General features: G+C 43.4%; 1 protein-coding gene across 1 annotated transcript in view; it reads left to right on the forward strand.

Annotated features, from left to right (window-relative positions):
* The first annotated feature begins 1,592 nt into the window (after positions 1–1,592).
* LOC144762939 (uncharacterized) overlaps positions 1,593–21,966 on the forward strand; it is a 35,518-nt gene continuing 15,144 nt past the window's right edge. The window contains exons 1-3 of the mRNA XM_078648239.1: positions 1,593–1,650; positions 2,504–2,854; positions 7,718–7,885. Coding sequence (XP_078504365.1) covers positions 1,593–1,650; positions 2,504–2,854; positions 7,718–7,885 — 577 coding nt within the window. The remainder of the gene's footprint in view (positions 1,651–2,503; positions 2,855–7,717; positions 7,886–21,966) is intronic.

The following is a 21,966-nucleotide window of genomic DNA, read 5'->3' on the forward strand; positions in this document are numbered from 1 at the left end:
GCATCTAAAGCTCCAAATCCACCTCCCTCCATGGCTTATCTGGATTGAGTCTAACCCTGGCCCTAAATTTTCCGTCATAGCTCGGCGAGGCATAGCCCCCAAAGTGCATTTGTGCCTTATGAATAATGTCTATGTACTTCAGCAACACAATGGCCCTATCCATATGACGGTAACAATATATGCAAGCATAAATCAAGAAGGCTGAGGTCCAATTTTCCATGTTTATGGGCACCCTCGGTTTCCTGGTCAACTCCCACTCTTCCTCTTTGGATCCCTCCTTTGCCTGATTCTCCCTATGTAGGAGTTTGAAAACATCAACATATTTGTGCTTCCATATCCTATTATTATTTTTTTCTGACAAATGGGACCCCAGGGGCATCACCAATCCCATATAAGGTAGCCTCTTATGTTTATCTTCTTCAGTCTCCTCCGTCCCTTCTTTCCCTACTGTACTGTCCGCTTGGACCCCGTGACCCACCACCTGCTGGCTACTCTCCACCTCTTTCAGCACCTCCGGTGCCGCCACTGCATCTGTCAGCGCGGTCCGTGAGTTGCCCACCACACCAACCCCCACTCCCGCTGACCTGCAAGGCTTACCCTATGGCCCAGCATCCTCAAGCTCCCATGCTGCCCACCAAACGCCTTTACATAGCAACAGGTGACTGCCGACGGCCTTTTCTTTGCGCGTCCTCTGCTGTTCCGGTGCCTGGTATGCTTGGCACTCCCCTTGTCCGCACTTGACACCAGCCAAAACACCAACTTCGCTAGTTGTCCTCTCTGTCTTTCCATGCCTCCCCACTGAATCAGCCTCCTCTTCTCGCAACTCCCCTTCCTCCCATTCATCACTGTCATCCCCATAGTCAAGAATCAGCTCTGCATCACCCATAGGCTCTTCAGACCCAAGCACTTGCACCACTCGTTTCTGCCATTGCACTGACACACCATGCTCAAATGAACGATCATCCGGAGCAACTCCTTGTGCCTAAGCCCTCGACAGAGGGGAAGCCACCGCAAACCTCCCTGCTGTATTGGGCCAAGGTCCTGGGGCCGTCTTGCACCCCACTGGCATCACCACCTTTCTACCGGCCTCTTCCACTGGTCTTGCACCTTCGTCCCACACCAGGCTGATCCAACCAGGGGGCCCCCTCGCATCACCAGGCCCCTGGACCGTACTGGCTCCCGCCCTAAGTACCTCTTGTTCCGGGTACTTGGGGACCCAAACCCACTGTCCCCTTGTACTGTGGCCCCCATCCCATTGGCCCCCATCTGGCTGTCAACTGTCTGCGAATCCCCAGCTACAGGGGCAAGTGCCCCCCGCTGGTACAGCTGTCCCTCACTCATGGTCTTGAATGGGGTCCCCTGCCCCCCTCAAGCCCCCCCTTCCAGGGCCCAGGTGTGGCCCACTTGCTTTTCTTTACCCAGGGCCCAGTTGTCTGTCTTTCATGTTTCTCAGGAGGAGGCCTTGCTGAGAGATCTACAGGCCCATCTCCCCCTGGGAGTTCCAGGGCCTTCTTCTGTCCCTCCTTTTCAGCCTCGGCATTAGTAGGCCGTACCACCTCCCCCCCCCACCAACAGGCAAGATTACCGGCTCTATGGCAGATGGGAGACGATCCGTGCACTTGCCACGGCCCACTGAGGTTTTACTGGCAGGTAGCGCTTGGCGTGGAAAGTAGCTACCACCACAATGCAGAACACGTCAGACGCCCCATCCCAACCAAGGTCTGGTTAAGCAAACCAGGTCTGAGGAGGCTGGCCCTACTTGCTGCACCCAGAATGATGAGGGGAGCCCGGACCGCCTCACTACCAGGCGCTGCCATAAGAGCTCTGCCGGTGTCGTCAATTCACACAAGGTAGGCCTCACTAAAAACTACCACTTAAATTCTAATCTTCCCTCCCGGAGGTGCTTGGTGTCAGGAAGACGCCGGATTGTTCGTTCCTGACCTCTTTATAGCCCTACCTAAACCCGACCCTTCCCCCTAAGTTAACCTATCCCCCACCCTGTCCTATTGGCCAGCACGAAACACCCCTGGGCAAGACTGGTCTGCGACCTTCACTACCCCCAGAGGCAGACATTCTCTGCTACTGGTAATGTGTAGTTCTAAACCCCTCCATTTAATTGCCCCACAAAACAACAGGTGCAATGAATGCTAAATATTAGTGTTCCATCTGTACCTCTACATGGATAGAAGCACAACACAATTATACACCAAAAAGTAGTGTAACAGCTAAGCCAAAATAACTTCCTTCGAATTGTGGTCAAGCATATTTTACTTTAATTCATTGTAATCCTTTAAAGCTGACTGTTCTTTGGTAGAACATGGTGGATACAATAGACAAACGCGCACTTCTCCGATACTAGTTGGCTTAAATGGGAGAAAAGTTTAGTTTATTTATTTTTTCCAAAAATAAATCGGTGGCATTACACCAGGATACCACTGGGTGTCGCTGCGGCTCCACGTTGCAGATTTGCTTGCTTACCTTTGATGCACTTGTTCTTTTTCAGCTCTGGACACCTGCCTCCATCTCCACACAGAACGGCTGATCCTGTCCCGCACCGGAGGCAGCGTGCTGCTTCAGTGCCAGTTCCACTACAAACACAACTTCACACTGGACGAGGTTCACGTTTTGTGGGGGAAGGAGGTTGCCGAGGACGAGTACAGCGCGCTTGTAATATTTGATGGAAAGAACGTGAAAAGATTTAATGAAAATACTTCTTTTTCTACGAATAACTTGCTACAAGGCCAAGCAAGCCTGCAGTTGGAAAACGTGACGACCAGAGTCAGTGGGACCTACTTATGTGACGTGACGGTGAAGGCAGCCAATAGCAAGGGCAAGACTCAAGTACACGTGATAGGCAAGTATTAAAAGTATTCATTCTGTGGTAAGCTCTATCATAGGAGGCACTTGTGTCCCTTCTTGGTGTAGGATGACATCACAGATGTAAATGGAAAAATACTTCTGTATTTCATACACTTTCGTTTTATAAGGTGCCCTCTAATATCCTATCTCAGTGTTCCTTGACCTGTGGCCTGCGACTGTTTGTCAAATTAAATATTTTTAGAAGAGTAATAAAGTGCATATACATTAAAAAAAGCAACATTTTAATTTTAGAGTTGTAAAACGCTCTGAAAATGTTAAGGAATTTGAAATTGGAAGCTAACAATTAAACTAGTATCCTTACCTTCATTTGGGAGAACAGTGGAATTACAGTAAATGGAATCTAGTATGGACGATTGGTGGCTTAAGTGAAGAAGCACTTGTATGCGCTGAAAAAAAGAGCATGCATTTGGAAGAAATATGCTAGAGTCCATCATATCAATTCTTCTTTTAGATATAAAACTACATAAAAAAAAACCTCAAACCTCATTAAAATTATGATCTCAATGTTCGCATAGTTTTTTGTATCTGAATTAAATTAACATTCCATAATTTGTGTAGTTGTTTCAGGTATGTTTATTGTTTTGATGTTGAAATCATGGAACATGGTTATTTGATAAAGCACAAGGGTTTGGGCATTGGGAGATTGGAGCACTTGGCACCTTGACCAGGCCAGGTGTCTTTCATAGCCTTCTAACGGGATATACTGGCCATTAAAGGCCTGCTCCAGTGTTTTCGGCGAGGGCCTTCAACAAGGGAGTTGGCCTTTAATGGCTTTTATAGTCCAGATACGGCGGGCTATTAGGACATTCCACCCCATTAGAGCAGAACGTTCTACTTAGTAAAACAAAGGCCTCTTGCAGGCCTTTATTCACAGCTGTTGCTGTGCAAGATAATCAGTGGAATGTTGGCGCTACGGGCTTTTACTAGCCATTATTAGCTAGGAGCTACTCCATGGAGCACTCAACATTCCAATGTTCTAATATAGGCGGGCTATACCGGCTATTAAAGGCCAGCTCCAGCGTTACTGGCCCGAGCCGAAGGCGAGGACCTTTAACAAGGTAGCAGAACTTTGATAGCCGGTATAGCCCAGCTACAAAGGGGCCCTTAGAACATTCTGCCCTCTAGTGGCAGAATGTTCTAACAAATACAACAAAGGCGTCTAAGAGTCCGAGAGGCCTTTGATACAGAAGAACTGTTTGACAGTGATTTAGATGACCATCAACTTCGTTCAGTGTCTATTTGTCTTAACCAATGTCAGCAGCTTGCCTATCAGCACACTCCTCAGCACTGGCAGCCATTTACACTCGCTCCAGACCGAGGACCCGAGTACCACTTTGGCAGTGTGGAAACAGTGCCGCCACCCGCACCCACACCACCAAAGCTGTGTGAAATCCACCCGCTAGATTACGGGTTTTCTCGTGTCTGGCTGGTGGTTCTTTGGCGGTCCCACAGCAGTGCCTATGAAAAAGGCACTGCAATGAGCGCGTCAAAGGCAGTTCCTGCACGGCATGGACTCTGCAATCCATGCCATGCAGGAACTGGGGTACCGGGACAATGACTACGCCAAACTCTGAGCGTAGTATTACATGTCTTTATTCATCTGCATGTGTCTGTGAATTCAACATTCTAAACCAGCCCTCATTGCATTCTGCTTTAACACTTACGTCATAGTTCAGCGGAGTCCATCAGGAGCCAAAAGGGTTCCATCATTTCTAACTCGCAAGACACCACACATGGTATCTTACATAGCGTGTTTTGGAGGTGCAATAAACTGCAGGTTACAATCACCATTTTCACTAGTGCGATAATAGTTAATGGGAGAGTGTTCCAAAAGGAAATTGATCTTTCGTAATCCCGGTAAACTTCTACCTATATTATGTGCATATTGTAATTCCGGTGTATGTGAAACCTGAATAGCCAAATAACTAATTTGCTCCCTTTCCCTTCATAACACAATTTTTGGGGCTCATGTGGTCTTAGTCAATCTAACTGGAGGAAAAGCCACCAACTTTGATTAATACGAAGTCTGGCAACATCTCCAAAGCGCTCCAGTTTTGCTAGTGATATGGGGAGTGTGACATAGGTTCACATGAATAAACCAAAGTATCATCTACATACATTGAGACAACATGTGTCACATCTGTCTTGATATCCCACTTACGTAGCACCTTTCTTAACCTGACCAGTAAGGGTTCTCAATCAAGAGCAAACAGTAGGGGTGATAGCAGGCACTCATGATGAGTACCACACTTAACATCCCACCTACCTGACACAGTATTACCTAATTGAACCTGAGCCGTAGAATTCATGTAAAGGACTCAAAATATCAGGCCAAAGCCCATTCTCAATGCTTCAAACATGTGGTCCCATCCCATAGTGTCAAATACTTTTTCAATATCTAACGTCACGAGGGCGCCATCCTATCCATCTGTTGAGTTGAATGAGTAATGTGCTCCTTCTAGGAAGGAAACCACACTGGTGGCTATGCACCAATTTCTCTATCACAAGAAGGACTCTGGCTAGGACCTTAGCTAGTAATTTAGCATGGGAATCGGTCCCATCTGAATGGAATGTATTTCAGGCTTGGGCAACGTTACTATGACCACCTTGCTCATGGAGTTCAGTGTGACTGCTTTCTTATGCACTTCTTGGAGTTTGTCAGTAATCAAGTGTGAATTTCTAATAGAATTCTGGGGGCAGCCCATCCAAGCTTGGTGTCTTATTATGTGGCATTTCCATCAGTGCTGCCAGCAGCGCCTCTTTCGTGATGTCCATCTCCCGGCTCTCTAGCTTAGTGTCTGTAAGTTTTTGAAGTGCAATCCCCGCTAGGTAATCACTAGGGGTGGATATATCTCTTTTCTAAAGCCATTTATACATTTGTTCTAGATATTGCTGCAGCACTACATTAATAGTAGCCTGGGAGGAAACCTGTGTCCCATCTGGCTTCTTGACTGGGGGTGTAGTAACTCTCTTCTCTATAACCATGTGAGGAGTTTACCCCAATTGTCCCTATCTCTGTGGAGCCTCTGCCTGTATGCTGTAAGTGAGAATGTATTTAAACATGTACCATTTGTCGCTCAGTGTTATTTTTGGCTGTTAATACTTCAGCTTTGGTGGCTGCAGTCAAACGTTCCTTACTTTGTAAACTGGCACTACTTTTTCTTGTTGGGACAGTTCTTTTTTGAGTTTTTGCTGTATCCCCACTAATTTACAAAAACATTCACCCCTCACTACATACTTAAAAGCCTCCCGTTCCGTAGCTCTATTGGACGCCATACCCCAGTTAGTTTCAAAATGGGTGTCCAGTATCTCTCCCGTCTCAGTGCAAAACTTCCAAGTGTAGTCTTCATAAGGTAACTTGAGGCCCAAATGGCGTATTATGATAATCAATGTCCAACAGGAGTGGTCCGACTGAAATCTATACTAATATTGTACTGTGTGTATTTTGACCACGATATCATGTGTTACCATAAAACAATCTTATCTACTATAGGTGTCATGGGACCTGCAGGGAGTGACAAGAATATTCTCTATTATCAGGGTGTAACTTGCGCTATATAGCCACACTGGTCAACCTAGTCATCACCTTTCATAGATGTTTGGCGATGGTAGGTTTTAAATGTAGCCAGAAGGGTTAGGGGGAGAGGTCTAGTCATATCCTCATCTGAGGTGCAAATAAAATCCCTGGCCCATATGAGAGGTGCAGTCACATATGGTGTGAGCAAATCCATCACCTCCCAAAGAAGTTATCATCACCCGATTTGGAGTGCATACATGAAGAAAGCAAATATCCTGTCTTTCCAAAAGGCGCTATACCATTGTATAGCTGCCCATTACATCTGCTTTAGTGTAGCGATGTAACAGTGGGACTCCAGGTGCTAGCCATGGGACTCCAGGATCTAGCCAGATAGATACCCCTCTAGAAAAAGAAGAAATCTTTGCCTAAGTTACCAAATAAACATATATATTGAGGACTTCCAAGAGGGGGAACTGGGTACCGTAGAGGGTAAAGCACTTCACTATCTCTCATAGGTTAGGTTGCAACTCTGTAACTGGAGTGCCATCCTTGGAGTGTGTGGTATTTCATTGTGCTGTGAGATTAAAGTGCTTTCTTTTTAACGAAGGATAAGTACTTTGCTGAACAATATGTTTTTATTATGTCTGTTGTTTGGTTGTTTCGTGTTGAGTTCTTGCCCCCGCACTACCTCCATGAGAAGTCTTTGATTGCTCGCACTCGCTATCCTGAGTATCCCGTATGCAGAGCCATGGTAGGACAAACCACAGGACACCAGTGGCAAACAACAGAAGCCACCATGGCAGTAATCTATATTTGGCCTGCTTTTTGATGAATGGCGACTGAGAAGCCCCAATATATGTCTGTGTCCAGGGTTCCTAAAACTTCAAATGGTTCTGCTTTGATCTAGTTATAATGGAATCTTTTGAAAGTTAGCTTTCCACTCTAATTTTAATATTATGTCTTACACTGTAGTTAAATACCCAGAGCCCATAGGAGGAAAAGCTAAAAAAAACTAAACAACAAGATGAGATCCAAAGTGCGTCCAAAACCATGGAATTTAGACATTTAAATGTTTATTTTGTTTGTTATAAGATCTAGTGATTGCAGTATTGTCTTAAAAATGTTCATGATTTTAAAAGTAATTTTACAATTTTCAATATTATATTTTCTGCCTTTTCTTTCTGGATTTTCTTTTATTCATTGGGACTGGCTACATCATATTCTAGGTAGTCCCAAGTGTTATCATGAGTAACCACAAACAAGTGCTCCCCACAATAAGTACATAGTCTTCTTTCCTAATGTATTTCTTCTGTTTCTTAGGAAATGAACATATTTGTGAAGAAGATCTTCCATTTCAGAATGTTTACAAGGCTCATGAATCAAATACTACTTATGGCTTCCCGAACCGATCCATCGGTGCTATTGTGGCGGTAGCGGTACTATTGATCATTGTTCTGTCGACGGTGGTGTACGTGCGGTGTAAGAAACGTAAGAACTGGTGCTTTTTGTTATCATCTTATCCCAGCTACACATTAACCATTAGTTCTGAATGCAAGACATCTCTGGTTTAAATTGTAAACTATTCATGTTGCAAAGTGATCCCTGTTTAGGTGGTCAATCTCAGTTTTTCATTTTCTAGGGACTCCATGCTCGTACGCTTGAAATTTAACATTTGGACACTGCTATCCAGTGCCCAGTTCAGGTGCTCTGTCCCTAAAAGCATGTCAAGGATTAGAACCTGATTGGCACATTTAAATTTCCTATAAGGCCATAGTGTATGGTGCAGAAATACAGCCATGGAATGGAAAGTTAAATGTCACTCATAGACTGTGTCAACTATTGTACAACCCACTACAGTGGCACTCAAAACATGGCTCCAGGCCCACCCTTTGTAATTGCTTCTGCAGTGTAAATCCTGCACTTGATCTGTCAAAATAACCCTTTTTAATAGGTGACAACCTCCCTTTTAAATATTTGTAAATCACCTCTATGTAGGCCTTGTAGCCTACAAGGCAGAGTGCATGGTATTTAAAATTGGTACATGTAGATAAGTAATGTTTACATATCCCTATAATGATAATGTCCCAAAAGCAGTTTTTATTGTTGCAAACCTACCAGTCCTCTGTAGAAAACTAGACAGATTAAATAGTAATAATAAAATAGTAATACTGCTATCTCTGGAATGGGACCAGATAGAAAAATAATTAAACCACTATGTTTAATAGTTATTAAAATCCAATTGAATGGTGAATTTGGATTTATAATAAATACTTTTAAGAAAGCAACTTTTAGAAAATTACCTATTCCTTCCCTGCCTGAGCCTTCAGGATTCTAATTAGCATTAGCCTCTGACAGCTGCTCAGCCTGTACTTGGCCTGAATGAGTATGACCGTGGTGTGAACTTCCTCCCAGGAGTTACAAAATTGATTCTTTTGATTGACAGATCACCTTGAATGGGCAGGAATGACTCTATGGGCAGCTAAATATTCAAGATAGCAAAAGTGTCAAATCCTGCCTGGCTGGTCTGTGTGAGGCACATGCAAAACATCAGTGCTCTTGAAACTGATCAATAAGGGCCAGCTAACGTTTCTTGTGCATCTCATTTCTGGTCACTGATAAACTTTGCTTTGTTTTTACTAGACATATGTCTCCGGTTTTGTTGTGGGTTTAGGGATTGCTTCAAACTGGACTTTAGTGTTAGATGTGGGAGGACACTGGCGATTTCCCTAGGACACTCCCATACACACCCTGCCCTCTGAACCTAGGTTTAGTGTGGCTGAAGACTTTGGCCATCTTGACAATTTCCTGGCCAATGGTATGTTGGACCTGTTTGCAGTAAGGCAAACAGAAACTACTGAAAATGTGGACAGGGTTGTCCCCGGGAACTTTTACTCCATTGATTAGAAAGTGCCTAGGAGTCAACCTCACACACTGGACTAGCTTTATAACGCTTTTTGGATCTGCAGAAAATTTGAAGAGGATTGTATTAACTATCTGTGACCAAAGTGAAGCCCTTAACTACTGCAGCTGCTCTCTTTTGTACCCATGACATAGAAGTAGACTTTTAGGCTCATTTGGGTGACCTCCTGTGCGGCTACAGGGACGCAACAAGCTGCATGAGAGTCTGTGGTCCTTAAAAGTCTACTCCTGTGGTTACCAGGGCACTGAAAGATAGGTTAGAGGCATTTGAAAACTTTCCCCCAGAGCTCCAGCAGAACCTGCAGGAAAAAGTGTCCAACCGGCAGTTCCACCGAATCAGGTTGAATTTTAGCATAGTCACGCTCAAGGCTTTGAGCACCTTGGAGAAAACGCCCAAGCCCTATGATGCCTGGGACTTGGAAAAAATTCAGTGAGAAATCTTCAAAGCTCTAGCTGCAGTCGTTGGATCCAAGTGGCGGCTACCAATTCAGCAGTAGCCCACAAAAGAAGAATTTTTCTTCTCAAAAAGTCACAAAAACCTCTTCTGCATTGGGACTTAGAAGAAATGTCAATGCTTTTCCCCAAAAAAGTAAAAAGAAGTCTCTTTCTGAAGATGAGCTTGGAAACTTTTGTGAACGCCTTGACTTTCAGACATTCACAGGAACAAATCCACTTGATGGATCTGACCATAGTTCCTTCATGGTCCGTCTCAACTTGCTCCTAGGTCCCGGTCTACCATGCCCGTTGATCATCATTGGTGCTATACTCTTTTCTTGGCACTATTTTCTCTTAAGTCTTTAAAAATTCATATCTAAAGTTTCCCTTTTTGGATTTTTGTCATTTTGGACATATTTTACTCATAACATGTTTCTCTCATTATTTAAAAAAATGACTTTGGAGTTGTATTTTGTTTTCTATGACCTTTCCTAGTCTGTATGCACTGAGTAAAATACTTTAAACATTTCCTTTGATTTAAGCCTGACTGCTTTCTGTCACGATACCATGGATTGAGCCGAGGTTTATTTAACTTAATTTGTGTAATATCTAGCAGATAGTTGCTTCTTGTTTTGGATGGACACTTGTCTACCTAAACAACAATCCACTTTCCTAAATTGATGTTCAGTGGTGGGATTCATGCTTGTATTTTTGCAGTGTTCATAATTTTAAAAGTACATCGACTTATTTTGGAGCAAAAAGTTTGTTTTTAACCTTACATTGGTATTCAGGTTTTGAATTGGGTCAGTTTTGATTTTTTTCCAACGTATCATTTTTGCTACAATTTTAGCACCTTTTTCCATGGCGGTTTATCTGACAACCCTGGCTGATCTAACTGTGGGAGAGATGAAGGCCATGTATAGGGAAGGCGTGTTGAAGTGGAGCCACAAGGCCAAAAGGGATGATTACCTGAAAGCCCTCAGGCCTGGAAAAGGGCCCACCAAACACAGATCACCTCATAGGAAAATGAAGGAGATAATGAAAATTCTCCTGAATAAGAGCAGACAGGTGGCAACTGGTCCCCAACATGAAATCACTAGTGCTTGTTTCAGGACAGGGAGCAGTATGAGCAACCCCAGCAGCGTGTGCCCCTCAAAGCTGGCATTACTGATTTTTGCATGGACAGGTTAAAAAATAATAACAATGTGATTGTAAATTAACAGGGTTGAATTATTCAAATTACATTCATCATGTTGTATACAGTCAAAGTGGCAATAGTACGGAATACACACCCGAGAACAATATGTCCTGAAAATGGAATTGTACTGGATTTCTGGATTAAGCGCAGCATGAACTGTGTGTCGTCAATACACGTCTTCAACACTGGATCACTACAAACAACATTCACTAGGGAGGTACAGAAAATCAGGTGGGAGAGTCACTGCTTCTGACTGGCCTCTGTGAGATGATTAATCTGAAAGGACCATCTCCTGTATGTTGAGCCAGAAAACATATGGCCTCCTTCTGAGTTAAATGACATGAACCTCAGCTGAACTCCAACAGAAGAACCTGTTATGCTTGAACCTGGGCAAGTGAACTTGATGACTTTCCCTTAGGAAACTGTTGTCGTACCTGATCAGGTCTTTCTCTTCGCTATATATCTCTCCTGTTTTCACATTTGCACAGAGCTCATTGGAATCCCAGAAGTACTTTACTCTCTTCTCATCCCTTTGGGCCACCGGGCAGGTCAATCACCACGACAAACTCACTGCAGTTGAGCCGGCAGGCCCACAGCATTCTATGTGGGATGTGATCAGTTGACCGGACAGTGTAGGTAGGGTTACATGGGTACAAGCAAGGCAATGAAGCTGACGGCTGCAGTACAATAGGAGTAGAACAAAGAAAAAAGACTTCATAAAGATTGTGAAATGGGAAAGCAATAATTCCTCAACCGGTGTAAACTTGCTGTCTGATGAGAGCTTAAAATCATTCCAAATAGGAGTTGCTGTTGAAAACATACTTGTGTTCTCAGACCAAGGAGTTTGACCACAGTTTGGGTTTCACAGCATTTGGCTTGAGTTACTTAGATATTGCCAAGGACAGACATGGATACAATACGTAGGCCCTGTTTCCATATTTGGCTTCTATACACAGCATGATTCCCATATCCTCTCTAAAGCTGCGTACACATTGGTTAAAGATACAATGACTGAAGCCAAATTCCAAAGGTACGTGGTTAAAAGAACCTGGAAAAAGAAAGGCCACTGGGACTGCCGCAGTGCAAAGTAACAAAAAGCTACAAAAAGCCTACCCTCACAATTTCTTAGGTACGGTTATTGAACAAACATAACTGTGCTAAACCAGAGATCATGTCTGCTGGAGATGCACAGAAAGTATTTGATGACCGTTGAGTCTGAATGATGCTGACATATCAAGAAGGACATATAGCTGGGTTTCTATGGACTACGGGCCACTTGCAGCCACTCAGCACTTTTCATACAGTCCACTGATAAACAGTAGCTCTCGGCTGATAGGCTAACAAGATTTCAGAAGCCCCCCACAGCTCTCCACACAGTACATTAGAGCTGTGCAGCTAAGTGTTCATTATTTACATGGTGAAAAGGGTTAAGAATTTGCAGCACAGAAGCTGCCCTGCACAACACAGCTTCTAGACACTCTGGGGCTGATTCACAAAGGGTCGCCGCGCTCGTGGCTGAGGCCCTGCAGTTGTCGTAGAGTCTATGCACCCGTGGCAAAGGCCCGCAGTCGTGGGGGAGTCTCCGCACTCAGGGTGGAATCTCTGCAATAAGAATTCTTACTGCGGAGATTCCGCCCTGTGTGTGGAGTCTTCCTCACTGCTGCGGGCCTCCGCCACGAGTGTGGAGGCCGTATATGAATCAGGTCCTCTGTAAGGGTGGGCGGAGCTGGCGTAGTGCCTCTAAGCGGAGTTCCACTGAGTTTGAAAAAAAACTTTATTTGACTTTAGGTGAAATGTAGTTTATTAAAAAAAATCTTTTAATACATTTAATAGTTTCAAAATAATTAAAATGTAAATTAAAATTGTTAATAGTGTTGTAGCATTTTCCTATTTTGTATTACATTGAAAATAAACATATACCATTATATACATTATTATTAAACATATAAATATTTCTACCAATATTTCTCAAGTTTATTAAACTTTTTTACTTGTGCAAATACCAAAGGTAACTCTCCACCCCAATACAGAAATTACTAAAAATATATTTGTTACAAATTGATGTAAACTAATTTATATATTTGTTAATCCTAATTAAAATACAATTGTACAGCACTATCAACCTATTTTTAAAATAAATATATAAATATTTAAAATTTCTTAAATTAAATTAAAATCGTTTTTTAAGTTTTATTATGAAAAATCCAACTCAAGGTAAAATATAAGTTATATATTTATATGTATGTTGTATGTATTATAAACGACAAAACAATGCATAGAATTGATATTAAATAATGTAAGTATTTAAAAAAAAAATAAAGCTGCATTTGACATACACGTAAATGTACGGTAAAAATGCAAAGGTTAAAGGGACATTATAGATAGGTGGAAATGTCAGTTAAAACATTGCCTTTTAACTGAAATAACCAGTTATAGTTATTTCAAGTAACTATAACTCATGCCCTAAAGTAACTGTGACTTGTGCCCCGGCACTGCACAGTATTGTTATCAATGATGTAATTTCAGCTGTCATTAGGGATTTTATTAATGCAGTCATTGACCATGTCATGAGTGATGAAATATGTGAGGGTACAAGCAGTGCATGGCAAGGGGATTTGTTTCCACTGTAGTGTGAGGGGCCCACCACCCTCTATATTTTCATCCAATCGGCGGCTGCTGGCGGGCACCTGAATGCTAGTGGAGCATAGCAAATGGCGCTCTGATACCTCCACTCCTTCTCCTCACTTGTCTCAAATGAGAAATCGGCACTCCAAAGCGTGGTTATAAAGATTTATTAAAGCAGTGCTGAGGTCAATGTGTTTCGGCTGTAACTGCATTGGTTGCGGCACCAGCCTCCATTTTTAGTTCAACTTATATACGTCGTAGTGAACATAAAAAACATACAGCTATATAATCAGGAGAGGGAGAGAGAGAGTCAGTGGATTCGATCTCCCTAATTAATATGATCAAACAAAGTGGAATCCACTCCAGAAAAAGTGGCGGTGGTCCCTAAAGTGATGGGGAGCACACAGTGTTGTTTAAATGCCCCTCACACACCAACAGGCCCCTTGGTGTCATGCTTCATCATCGGGGCCTTCGCACCCCTCTACGGGATGCGGCGTGCTACGACTCACGAATACGCAGGAGCACTTGATAGTGAACTATGTGAGGGGGTGTGTTTACTAAGGGAAAGTGTGAGTGAAGTGAGGTGAAAGTGAGTTACTAAAAAAATACCTGGCACGTAGGAAAAAATTATTTATTATGTCCTCGGCTGGTATTGTTAAAAAGGTGCAAAAGTGGGTTGTTTGAATACGAATTAGGGTATTTACAACCAGAGTGTCAACATGTTTCGGAGCGCAGGGGCTCCTTCTTCAGGACAAGGATATGCACTATATCCTCACCTTACTCACATGAAAATGTAAAAGTGTATAAAAACCTTTTTTATAAAAAGAAATGTGTAATATACCTAACAATGTTAATTGTTGAGGTGAGTTCAGTTGCGCCCAATTGGCGTTGCAGAGAACCTGTGAAAAGAAGACATAATAAACAAAAAATAGTCTACTGTACAAAAGCTCAGGAAAAAATGGTTCCTTTGAGTATAAGGGTAAGTAGTAGAACCCAAATGAGGTTCAAAAAACCCTGTAAACATGAAAAATGACAAAAAACACATACACAAACACACATACAACTATAATTAAATTGTTCTCCCTGTTAAGTTGGAAAGGAGGGAGAGGAAAAATAGTTCAAGGCTTACTTATTGTTCTCAGTCTGATCACCTCATGAGCCTATGCGTAGTATTGGGGGGATCCTTCCATACTGCTCAGTAAAGCAACCTAGGGAATATTCAATAATGGGCTTAAGTTGTAGAAAGGACAATGTGCCAAGAGTACCAACGTGGTCCCAGTTGCCAACATTACTCACGGTTACTGCATAGCAAATCGCCTGCCTTCCCCTCAACGCTGCTCCAAAGAAGTGAGGCTGGGATGTGGCGGTTTTCTTTTTATACTCCTCTTAGCAGACCGATTAGTGTGGACAATTGAATGATTGAAAACGGAAAGGTATGCCCAAATACGGAGTAAATCCGCCCTTCCATTCCGGTACTGCGCGCCCGAACGGGTGCAGTGCCGGTAGCAGACGCGCATGCGTGTATTCAATTGCGGTGACTGCGCATGTGCGACCTGCGATACACGTGCGCATGTGCAGAAGGCTTACACTGCTCGCGAGTCCACTGCAGAGCGCTGAATGGAATAGGCGCATAATAGAAGGCTAAAGGTGTTTGTTAATCAGATTACTGCGCAGATTTTATACTAGAACTGTGCTGAGAGCCGGTATATGAGGCTCAATCATTGAGTTTATATATGAAGGGGTTATTAATAGATTGCTGCACGAGTCCACTACAGAGCGCTAAATGGAATAAGCGCATAATAAAGGCTAGAGGTGCTTGTCATTCAGATTACTGCGCAGATTGTATACTAGAACTGTGCTGTGAGCAGGTATATGAGGCACAATCATTGAGTTTATATTACTGAAGTGGTTATTAATAGATTGCTGCAATAGTTGTAGGATGTGGACACATGACTAATGTTGGGTCCAAGGCTTCGCCCACAAACTAAAAATTGTAAACGCTAGATGTTATATGAACAGGTACTTATCGCAAAAGGTTCCAGGGAATGAAATCGTTGAGGCCGATGGTATCGGTCCCCAGACGGAACACCCACCGTTGCTCTTTTTCAAAGAGTCCAACCTCTGAAGGTAACTGTTCGATCACTGTCCATTGCAGCTCGTTAACACAGTGTTGGTGATCTACAAAGTGGGTTGACATTTTGGTAGTAGCCTTCTTACAGCGGATATTGCTTTTGTGTTCGTTAATCCTTATTCTTACTGACCTCGTTGTCATTCCCACATATTCCTTACTGCACGGGCATGTGATCAAGTACACAACATTCTTGCTATTGCAATTAGTAAATGCACGCTGTTCCCAGCTAGTGCCATTGGAAAAAGTCAAGGTTTGGCTTTTTTTGGTAAGATGACAGTTGTTGCAATTACCACACGGGTGATGGCCCTGTATTCCTTGTAGCCTAGTTTGTTTCTCTCTGATGGGCGAGGGTCAAGTATGGACAAGCATGTCTCTCAGATTCCTGCCTCGTCTATGTGCAAACAAGGGTTTGTCCAGTGATAGAGTGCCACTTGAAAGAATGCGCCAATGTTTGTTAACCAATTTGGTAACCTGGTTGGTTACAGGGCTGTATGTGGTAACACAGACTGTTCTGTTTACCTGATCGTCTTTACGTGGGTTGTCTTCCAAAAGGGCCTCTCGGTGATTATTCCTGGCTCTCTTCATAGCTTATTGAATCACTGGGTCAGGGTATTTTCTTTGTCTCAGTTTTTGACTCCGGTCCTTCGCCTGACTTTTGTATTTTACTATATCACTGCAGTTCCGACGTAGGCGGAGGAACTGCCCATATGGTAAATTCTCCCTCAGGTGACGTGGATGAAAACTGTCAAACCTGAGGAGACAGTTTCTGGCCGTAGTTTTGAAGTGGGTCTCCATTTTCAAACAACCTGCCTCATGATATATTTTCAAATCCAGAAAGACCATGGCTGTTTTAGACATTTGGTGAGTGAATTTGAGGAACGTGTTCTGATCGTTGAGCCAGTGCATGAACTCAGAGATCGAATTCTCATCTCCTTCCCAGATCACCAAGATGTCGGCGATATATCTTCGCCACATCTGGATTCTCCCTCTGAAGGGGTTGTTGGGATGGAGGATTTTGGTAGCTTCCAAATGATGGACATATAGTCCCGCCAGGCTAGGGGCAAAAGTGCTTCCCATGCTGGTCCCATGGCTTTGCCAAAACAAAGTGCCTTCATACTCAAAAAAGTTCTTTGTGAGCGCTAATGAGATACATTCCATCACTACATTGCGGGGAGTATGGTATTTCCAATTGGTGGAGTGAAGTACTTCTTCGATGATCTGTAGTGTCTCATCATGTGGGAGGCTCGTGTAGAGGCTCTCTACGTCAAGGCTAAGTAGCATTTGGGAATTTGGGTCAAAGGTCTGATTCTGAAATAGTTGTAGTACCGCTTTTGTATCTTTCAGGTACGTATCAGTGGCCTGTACCAGGGGTCTTAAAAAACATCAGCGAATTTGGACAGTGGTTCCAAAATTGATGAGATGCCGGACACAATTGGGCGTCCTGGTGGACTCTCAAGATTTGTATGCACTTTTGGTATAGTGTAGAAATATGGAACACGGGGATTTTTCTGAACCAAAAACTCTGATTCTTTTTTCGTGAGCCAATCATGTGCGAGTGCCTCCTCAATCATCCCTTCTATTTGTATTCGCAAGGACTCAGTGGGATCTTGAACTAAGACCTGATAGTTCCTATTGTCCGCAAGGAGTCTTCTGCACTCAATGTCGTAGGCTGTGGTAGTTTGAATAACCACCGCTCCACCCTTGTCTGCAGGTTTTATGGTTAGGTTTTTGTTACGTCTCAATTCATTTATAGCTTCATTCTCAAGTCTGCTAGTATTCTGGAACACCTTGTGTTTGGTGTCCATATTCTTGAGTTCCTGCATGATGGCTTTCTCAAAGGCTAGTACCTCCACTGGAAGTTGGTTATCCAGTGGTGTGAAAGTCGACCTGGGTTTCAACCCTGTGTCTGATTCTTCCAAAGAAGGTTCTTTATCTTTGAAGAAGGCCCTCAATTTGATAGTTCTTATAAAGTCCTGCATTTCTTTGTGTAGTAAGAACAGGTCAGGTTTGTTGGTAGGGACGTATCCCAAGCCTTTTTTTCAGTACCCTTTGTTGTAAATCGGTGAGGGGCCATGGAGTAATGTTAATTACTAGGTTCCCCTCTTGCTCGTCGACGCTTGGTTCGCCGTCATGCTCCTCGTCAGGACCCTCGGGTCTGTTTCTTCTGTGGGTTGCCAGTTGACATTGTTGCCCCTCTTGTTCCTCCCTCTGCGGGGTCCTTGGCCCCAGGATAAAAAAGGCTGAGCATTTTGGGGTACATCGGTTTGTTCTGGAACCCATTGGGGATACATCTGTCCCATTTGTGGAGGGACAAATTGGTACTGTGGGAATTGGAATGGATTCTGATAAGGATTGAATTGGGGTCCTTGAAAACCTCGCCATCCTCTCTGGCGGGGAAACTGGGATCTTGTTGTCGAAACCCTCCTCTCTGTTTCTTTTGGAAACCACCTGCATTGGTGCTGGAAGTGCTACTATCAGAGCTTACACTGTCTTTGTCACTTCCATTCTCTTTCATCACATAGTCCGCTCGTGTATATGGATAAGCTCTTTCAGGGGTGAAGCGATCTTTATCTTTCTTAAATTTATTAAATTTACTTTGTTTCAAGGTGGCCTCAAAATCTTTCATTTGTTGGTTTAATTCCTCTAGTCCCTTCTTTAAGTCTGCTGGTGAGATGAAAGTTTTTAACTGGACTTCCAGTTTCTGGATCTCTACTTTGAGTTCCAAAGATTTTCTTGCGGCAGTTTGAATTATCAGGACCTGCCAATCCCTGGTACAGTGCCATGAAATAAGTGACCATGCTTTCTTAAAAACCAGATCATCTTGGAAAATGAACCTTTCATTGGTTTTTAAGAAAGCCCCCTGAAAGAGCTTATCCATATACACGAGCGGACTATGTGAAGAAAGAGAATGGAAGTGACAAAGACAGTGTAAGCTCTGATAGTAGCACTTCCAGCACCAATGCAGGTGGTTTCCAAAAGAAACAGAGAGGAGGGTTTCGACAACAGAGATCCCAGTTTCCCCGCCAGAGAGGATGGCGAGGTTTTCACTTCCAGTGGAGGTACTAGCCTTTGAGAAAGCTATCATGCAGGAACTCAAGAATATGGACACCAAACACAAGGTGTTCCAGAATACTAGCAGACTTGAGAATGAAGCTATAAATGAATTGAGACGTAACAAAAACCTAACCATAAAACCTGCAGACAAGGGTGGAGCGGTGGTTATTCAAACTACCACAGCCTACGACATTGAGTGCAGAAGACTCCTTGCGGACAATAGGAACTATCAGGTCTTAGTTCAAGATCCCACTGAGTCCTTGCAAATACAAATAGAAGGGATGATTGAGGAGGCACTCGCACATGATTGGCTCATGAAAAAAGAATCAGAGTTTTTGGTTCAGAAAAATCCCCGTGTTCCATATTTCTACACTATACCAAAAGTGCATAAAAATCTTGAGAGTCCACCAGGATGCCCAATTGTGTCCGGCATCTCATCAATTTTGGAACCACTGTCCAAATTCGCTGATGCTTATTTAAGACCCCTGGTACAGGCCACTGATACGTACCTGAAAGATACAAAAGCGGTACTACAACTATTACAGAATCAGACCTTTGACCCAAATTCCCAAATGCTACTTAGCCTTGACGTAGAGAGCCTCTACACGAGCCTCCCACATGATGAGACACTACAGATCATCGAAGAAGTACTTCATTCCACCAATTGGAAATACCATACTCCCCGCAATGTAGTGATGGAATGTATCTCATTAGCGCTCACAAAGAACTTTTTTGAGTATGAAGGCACTTTGTTTTGGCAAAGCCATGGGACCAGCATGGGAAGCACTTTTGCCCCTAGCCTGGCGGGACTATATGTCCATCATTTGGAAGCTACCAAAATCCTCCATCCCAACAACCCCTTCAGAGGGAGAATCCAGATGTGGCGAAGATATATCGACTACATCTTGGTGATCTGGGAAGGAGATGAGAATTCGATCTCTGAGTTCATGCACTGGCTCAACGATCAGAACACGTTCCCCAAATTCACCCACCAAATGTCTAAAACCACCATGGTCTTTCTGGATTTGAAAATATATCATGAGGCAGGTTGTTTGAAAACGGAGACCCACTTCAAACCTACGGCCAGGAACTGTCTCCTCAGGTTTGACAGTTTTCATCCACGTCACCTGAGGGAGAATTTACCATATGGGCAGTTCCTCCGCCTACGTCGGAACTGCAGTGATATAGTAAAATACAAAAGACAGGCGAAGGACCTGAGTCAAAAACTGAGACAAAGAAAATACCCTGACCCAGTGATTCAGAAAGCTATGAAGAGAGCCTGGAATAATCACCGAGAGGCCCTTTTGGAAGACAACCCACGTAAAGACGATCAGGTAAACAGAACAGTCTGTGTTACCACATACAGCCCTGTAACCAACCAGGTTACCAAATTGGTTAACAAACATTGGCGCATTCTTTCAAGTGGCACTCTATCACTGGACAAACCCTTGTTTGCACATAGACGAGGCAGGAATCTGAGAGACATGCTTGTCCATACTAGACCCTAGCCCATCAGAGAGAAACAAACTAGGCTACAAGGAATACAGGGCCATCACCCGTGTGGTAATTGCAACAACTGTCATCTTACCAAAAAAAGCCAAACCTTGACTTTTTCCAATGGCACTAGCTGGGAACAGCGTGCATTTACTAATTGCAATAGCAAGAATGTTGTGTACTTGATCACATGCCCGTGCAGTAAGGAATATGTGGGAATGACAACGAGGTCAGTAAGAATAAGGATTAACGAACACAAAAGCAATATCCGCTGTAAGAAGGCTACTACCAAAATGTCAACCCACTTTGTGGATCACCAACACTGTGTTAACGAGCTGCAATGGACAGTGATCGAACAGTTACCTTCAGAGGTTGGACTCTTTGAAAAAGAGCAACGGTGGGTGTTCCGTCTGGGGACCGATACCATCGGTCTCAACGATTTCATTCCCTGGAACCTTTTGCGATAAGTACCTGTTCATATAACATCTAGCGTTTACAATCTTTAGTTTGTGGGCGAAGCCTTGGACCCAACATTAGTCATGTGTCCACATCCTACAACTATTGCAGCAATCTATTAATAACCACTTCAGTAATATAAACTCAATGATTGTGCCTCATATACCTGCTCACAGCACAGTTCTAGTATACAATCTGCGCAGTAATCTGATTGACAAGCACCTCTAGCCTTTATTATGCGCTTATTCCATTTAGCGCTCTGTAGTGGACTCGTGCAGCAATCTATTAATAACCCCTTCATATATAAACTCAATGATTGAGCCTCATATACCGGCTCTCAGCACAGTTCTAGTATAAAATCTGCACAGTAATCTGATTAACAAACACCTTTAGCCTTCTATTATGCGCCTATTCCATTCAGCGCTCTGCAGTGGACTCGCGAGCAGTGTAAGCCTTCTGCACATGCGCACGTGTATCGCAGGTCGCACATGCGCAGTCACCGCAATTGAATACACGCATGCGCGTCTGCTACCGGCACTGCACCCGTTCGGGCACGCAGTACCGGAATGGAAGGGCGGATTTACTCCGTATTTGGGCATACCTTTCCGTTTTCAATCATTCAATTGTCCACACTAATCGGTCTGCTAAGAGGAGTATAAAAAGAAAACCGCCACATCCCAGCCTCACTTCTTCGGAGCAGCGTTGAGGGGAAGGCAGGCGATTTGCTATGCAGTAACCGTGAGTAATGTTGGCAACTGGGACCACGTTGGTACTCTTGGCACATTGCCCTTTCTACAACTTAAGCCCATTATTGAATATTCCCTAGGTTGCTTTACTGAGCAGTATGAAAGGATCCCCCCAATACTACGCATAGGCTCATGAGGTGATCAGACTGAGAACAATAAGTAAGCCTTGAACTATTTTTCCTCTCCCTCCTTTCCAACTTAACAGGGAGAACAATTTAATTATAGTTGTATGTGTGTTTGTGTAGGTGCTTTTTGTCATTTTTCATGTTTACAGGTTTTTTTTAACCTCATTTGGGTTCTACTACTTACCCTTATACTCAAAGGAACCATTTTTTCCTGAGCTTTTGTACAGTAGACTATTTTTTGTTTATTATGTCTTCTTTTCACAGGTTCTCTGCAACGCCAATTGGGCGCAACTGAACTCACCTCAACAATTAACATTGTTAGGTATATTACACATTTCTTTTTATAAAAAAGGTTTTTATACACTTTTACATTTTCATGTGAGTAA

This window comes from Lissotriton helveticus, chromosome 6, assembly GCF_964261635.1.
Source record: "Lissotriton helveticus chromosome 6, aLisHel1.1, whole genome shotgun sequence".
NCBI lineage: Eukaryota > Metazoa > Chordata > Amphibia > Caudata > Salamandridae > Lissotriton > Lissotriton helveticus.